We start from the raw sequence: 5,801 nt of genomic DNA on the forward strand, positions 1-5,801 counted from the left end.
GTACTCTTACTAAATTAATTAATTAATTTATAAGGCGTGCTCCTTTATGTCATAAGAATCAACAAGAGTAAGTCTCGTGATTGTTTAGAAAAATACATCACGTTTTGTTTAAATATTTCGTCAATGAGGAGAAATAAAAAAATGTCCATGATCCTTTCAATGTGAAACCATAGGCGACGATCATTTCGATGTTTATGGGGTGCCCCTGAAACGTATGCAATCCTCGTGCAGCACATATTGCCTACCTGTTGCGTTTGAACAAGCTGAGTTTTCTATTCCCACAATTTCAGAACTATTTCTATTACCACATCTTCTTTTTGGCGTAACGACCTAAGCGGTTAGGTCTGCATATACAGACCTTCGAGCCTTATAAAGCACCACGCAGCCGGATAGTTAGTTCTTGCTACGGGAGACGATCCAAACGATGCTTGAATCCAAAACTTCCACGATTCCACTTTAAAAAATATTATCTATATTTAAGAAGACATTGAAGCTATAAACTGTGTCTTACTGAAACGAATGTTTCTAAAATATTCTCTATTCATTTAGGCCGAGTTTAGCGCAAGGGTTTGCGATTTTGGGTATTTATTTATTTTATTAGGCTTGTTGAAATTGGCCGATCCCGTGGTACAGTCGTAAATTTGCACGACTTGATAACAACATTCACTAGTGGGTACAGGCAGGCCTTGACCGACAGCGGTTGTTGTGCCAAAAAAGAAGAAGATAACAACATGCCCTTCGTGGGATCAATGCCTTTATGATCCAAGACCCCATATGAGTAGGACTGACTATCCTGCTATGACTAGACCAACAAGATACAGAACGCCAAGTTCATTAGAGGCTTAGACAGGCTTAGACCGACTAAGGTTGTTGCGCAAAGAATAAGACTTAATGAAAGAAATTAAAAAGCAACGAAATAGAACTGTTCATCAGAATCAAGAAAACGCATGGAGCATTTTATTATTGTTCTATAACTGTACATCTATACCGAGCAAAAACAAGATATAACAACTTTCAATTCAAACGGCAAAACTATATCAATACATTAATTCATAAGCCCAACTATTGCATTGCAGCAATGTACCCACGGCAGCATGAACTTTCTCTGGTAAAGCTCCGCGTGCACTACTCCGGATCCTGCATTGATTTTCTCCTGTTTGTTAAAACACAGCTTCAAAGTAACGGAAGTATGGTCAGAACACTGCTCGCCAATTACGTGAAACAATGTCTTCCGTTGTGATGAGTGATCATTCGTGGCATGTTCTTCATTTCTCTTCATTTGCACAGCGAGTGTGCAGACACGTGCCGGGTTGTGGCTGTGGATAATGGCACGCAACGATGGCGCTGTGTACGCCCGTTTCTCTATCTCTCTTTCTCGTCTTATCAGCGCAGAAAAATGGGCTTCCAATTAACGATTGCACAATTGCGTAACAGAGAGCCCATCCTGTGCGTTTGCGTGTTGTATGGAATGGGCGTTCCGATGCATAACTGGGCGAGGGTCCGTAGGGTGGTTGGTCCGCGTCTGCTTTTGCTGAGAAAACTGCGTGGCAGATGCAATCTAGTGCGCGAAAAATGGGGGACCGCAACGAGCTGCTTTTTGCAGAGCGATAGGTTTTATTGATTGTTGCAGTTTTGCGATTTTAGTTCACCTCCGATTGCTAACCAGTGCGGACCGGGATACCAGCCCGTTCCGATCGAAACCGAGGGCTTGTGGTATTTGCAGCAAAAGGGCCACAAAAAATACCGAAAAGGGATTCAATTGAATTGTTCTAGTGCCAACGGGAGAGCCTAAAACGATGGGTCGGTGTTCGTTGCTGGCGGTGATAGTGTTGCTATCGAGTGTGGTCGTGCTAGTGGCCGGTTCGGGGAACGGGACGAACGTCAAGAGTGATGTGGGCAGTGCGACATACTTGGATGTGTTGCGAAGGATAACGAGCCTGCAGGGTGCGTATATGCGCAACAATCTACGATCACTACGTCAACTTGCCATACAGCATGGACTGATCAAAAGGAGCGATATGGCCGGAGATGCCGCTGCTGCTAGCGACGAGGAGCAGTCGGCGGAGGGAGAAGAATCATCGCTGGAAACAGAACCGGGTCAGGATATAACGGCCATTGCTGAAGGTGAATGCGATGGTTTGTTTGATTTAGTCCTTAAGATGTAGTAAAAAGAGGCGAACGGATGTCTATTCAAAGTGAAGATTCCATTTTAGATAATGAAATACGGGAACTTAAAGTGATATTTCCAATCACTTGAGAGTTTATATCAGAGTGGAGCCAGTAAACAACGATCCCAGTAGTGTGCTTTTCCAAACAATGATCTTATGAAATACTTAGTTTGGATTAAGATTTTAAAAATGAAAAACTATCTTTGCGTAAATTTGATCTTATTTTTTAACATGTTGATCAAAGCTTTTTAAATGATTTTTATGCGTTTATATATCCAAACAAATTTAATTCATTTTTTGTACATCATGTTTTGATAAAACATAACTTCACTATACACCGTATTGTGAGTTGAGTATATTGGTTGATTTAAATACTAATTTGAAAAAATCCTTAATAGAAAAAATGAACAAAAGAAATATCATGCATAGAAATAAGGGTTCATACTTACCCATTCTTTACCTAAAATCTACTCAAATTGATGTTATAAAGTATGAATTAGAAAGGAAAAATCTATGAACCATATGTTAAAATAGCTAACTTTTCACACACCAACCGCACGATACGGTATCGCCCGTTATTTGCAGTGCATTTAAAAGCATGCAGAATTTCTCTGTGAACCGAAGAATCTACTAACTCGAAATAGTAAACATAATTGCTATTATCATCGCTCCCTCGCAACGGCTGCAACGCTTGACGCTTTCTGAACACACAAAAACATTCACATGCAAGCGCAGCACGCACCGGACTTTTGTCACGCGTGATTGCCTGGCAGTGGGCATGGAAGTGAGAAACGAAGGCCGCAGCAGCAAAAAAAGAATGCGATCCATGCACGATCAGTTCGCTAAACGTTCATGCCGCCGGGCGGAGGGGAGCCCGCTACACTCACAATGCTTTGAGTGAGATGCACCGAAGCATAAGCGAATCCTGCTCGCCGTTTGATATGTCCGTTGCGAGGCTAACAGGAGCGTAACTGCAGGCATAGTCAGTCCGATGGTCTCGAATAGGAAATTAGGTGGAAATCATGACGCCTGCATGGCCCGGTTAAGATTAATGTTTGCTCTCCGTGCACTTGTTAAGTGATTGAATTGCACACACAAAAAAAAAAGATATGTTTAACACATGGCTCATCGGTTCGGTTCGTTGCTGATCAATCGTTGATGTCTTTCGTTCGCAGTGTGTAATGTAATGTAATGAAGCAATTTTTTCACTCGTAATTTACCCGTTTAAATGGGATTTAATTTCACGTTTACTCGGACAGGGGGCTTTTTTTCTTATTGTACTGTTTGTTTTGACCACTCTCTTCCACAGGTCGTAAGAAGGGTGGTGGAGGAGGCAGCAACAACAACATTGTGGTGACGGGCGGAGGTGGCGGCCATGACGACGGATCGTACTCGATCAGCATCGAGGAAGGTGGTAACAAGAAGGGCAAAAAGGGCAAAAAGAGTAAAAAGGGCAAGAAGCATCGCAAGCAGAAGCGAAAGGGATGGAAAAAGCACATGAAAAAGGCGGTCCCAATTGGGATGGGCATTCTGGCACTGAAAGCATTACTCCTGCACTTCGTTCTGAAGAAGCTGGTAATGGCAACGGCCCTATCTTTGTTGCTGAGCAAGAAGTCGCTGCTTGTGTCGTCGCTGATTGCTTTGAAGCTGCTGCTACAACAGCCGCACAGTAGCGACAAGAGCGAAAGCAGCAAGCTGGAGGTGGTTCACATTCCGATCCGCAAGGATGCCGGTTTCCACAAGAAGCACCAGCAGCAACAGGTACCATCCGGCAAGATGAAGCTACCTCCGATCGGTACGTCGGCCACGAGCACGACCAAGGCACCGATCGCGCCCAGTCTGTCGCTGTTCGATTCGTACGCCGGCTCGTCACCGCACCAGATCCAGCATACACACCAGCAGATGGCTGACTTCGGTGGCAAGTACATCCCGCTCGGGTACGAAAGCAACCATTTCCATTTTGATGCGACACCGTCGATGGCTGCGTACGGAGATGGGCTCAACTCGGTGCAGAACGTGGAACAGTTCTTTGATGATGCGGACGAGCTGCAGTTCGATCGGCAGGACAACGGGTGGGACGGTTGGAGCGGTTGGAATCGGGGCGAGCGGTTCGAGCAGACGGGAGCATCGGCCCCGGTCAGCGGTGTTGTAGCCAGCGGCAGTGATGACGGTGCGGCTGGCACTAACAACGACGCCACTGCTTACGCCGGCTGGGGTGGAACGGAATATGGGGTAGCACCAGAGCAGCAGCAGACGAGTTACGGCCCACCGAACCGCAGCCGGTACGGGGAAGTGTACGGTGGCTATCGGCGGCCAATGCAAGCCAACAACCCGCCCCGGCTACAGCAGCTGATGGGCAGGAGAAAGCGAAAGTTCTAGTGTACGGGAGCAAAAGCAACCCGGAAAAAGCGAAGAAGCACAAGCGACGAACCTTCGATAGAAGAATCAAACAGACAGGGTGGAGAAGTTGGTTGAAAGATAGGAGATTGCACCGCGTTGGGGATAAAAGATAAAAAAAAAACCACGAAGAAGCTGAAAATGATGCAGCATTTACGAGCGTTAAGCTTCAGAACTTTGAGAATGAAAGAACGAAAAGAGAAGCAGAGACAATAAAAATCCAGAAAAAGGCGAATGAATGATGAACGCGACAGGCAGGGGAAAAACTACATTTCATCATGCTTTCGAAAACGTAGCAGTACAACAGATCGACACCAGAAACATAACTATTTTCGTTTAGTTTATCTTTAGAGATCCTTAATCTGCGCTGAGTAACTTTGTATTAACATTAAAATATTTGATTGAAATGTTTCCTTTCTGTAGGAAAATTGATTTGCTTAAATTTAGCTTATTTGGATAGGAAACACATGACTCCTATCGCAGTTTGGCACCGAAGACTCTCACGATCGCAGTTTGGCACCGAAAACAAATGGGCGGATAGAAAATGGAAACTCTGAAGAATTGCGCCACCACAGTAACCCACCGTAATTTATGATTATTTATTTATTTATACCATTATAAGCTAGTAGCATGCTTTGCAAGGCAGGTGCAGGTCAAGTTCGCGGGACCGGACATAGGGGAAAGGGCTTGTGCAATTCAATACGAATCTCGTAAGCGCGACACCAACTGTGTGTGTGCTCGTGTGTGTATTAGGAAGGTTAGAGCATCGTTAATTATGCTGTAGAGTGTGTCGAATAAATACATTTGCTTACAGTTGCTCCAGCACGGAGGCAACTAACCGTTGGTAGTATGGTTTGATGTATGGTGTGAAATTAGATAAAGCAACCAAAGAAGGAAAGAAACTTTAATAAAGAGAAAGAAACTGGAATGATACAATATTGGTGTGATAATGATGATCGATTGAGCATTGACAGCAATTGTTTGGATGCTGATGTAATATGAACCAATGTTTTCGCTAATAGTTGACGGTTGTCGTGCAATATAATATTTGTCTTTGAACTATTTGCAGTTGAATCGACGGAATGACTCTGAGCCAATGCACTTAGAATATACAGTGGCGGTCACTTAAAGTCGGACACCTTATATTTCCTCATATCTGAATTTGGAGACTAGATTGATTGATGGATTGATTAAATGATTTTAGAACCATATTGGCCAATGCTACGTGGTTATTTT

At 44.0% G+C, this 5,801-nt stretch overlaps 1 protein-coding gene across 2 annotated transcripts; it reads left to right on the forward strand.

Moving 5' to 3' along the window:
* The first annotated feature begins 1,536 nt into the window (after positions 1 to 1,536).
* LOC120953097 (uncharacterized) lies at positions 1,537 to 5,408 on the forward strand. Of its 2 annotated transcripts, none has more exons than XM_040372778.2 (2): positions 1,537 to 2,097; positions 3,478 to 5,408. In XM_040372778.2, the coding sequence occupies exons 1-2, from the start codon at positions 1,797 to 1,799 to the stop codon at positions 4,545 to 4,547; spliced, it is 1,371 nt and encodes a 456-aa protein (XP_040228712.2). In that variant the 5' UTR covers positions 1,537 to 1,796; the 3' UTR covers positions 4,548 to 5,408. The 2 variants fall into 2 exon arrangements, with proteins under 2 accessions (XP_040228712.2, XP_040228710.2); XM_040372776.2 differs by having other exon boundaries at positions 1,541 to 2,124.
* Positions 5,409 to 5,801: the final 393 nt, after the last annotated feature.

Source organism: Anopheles coluzzii, chromosome 2, assembly GCF_943734685.1.
Source record: "Anopheles coluzzii chromosome 2, AcolN3, whole genome shotgun sequence".
Taxonomy (NCBI): Eukaryota; Metazoa; Arthropoda; class Insecta; order Diptera; family Culicidae; genus Anopheles; species Anopheles coluzzii.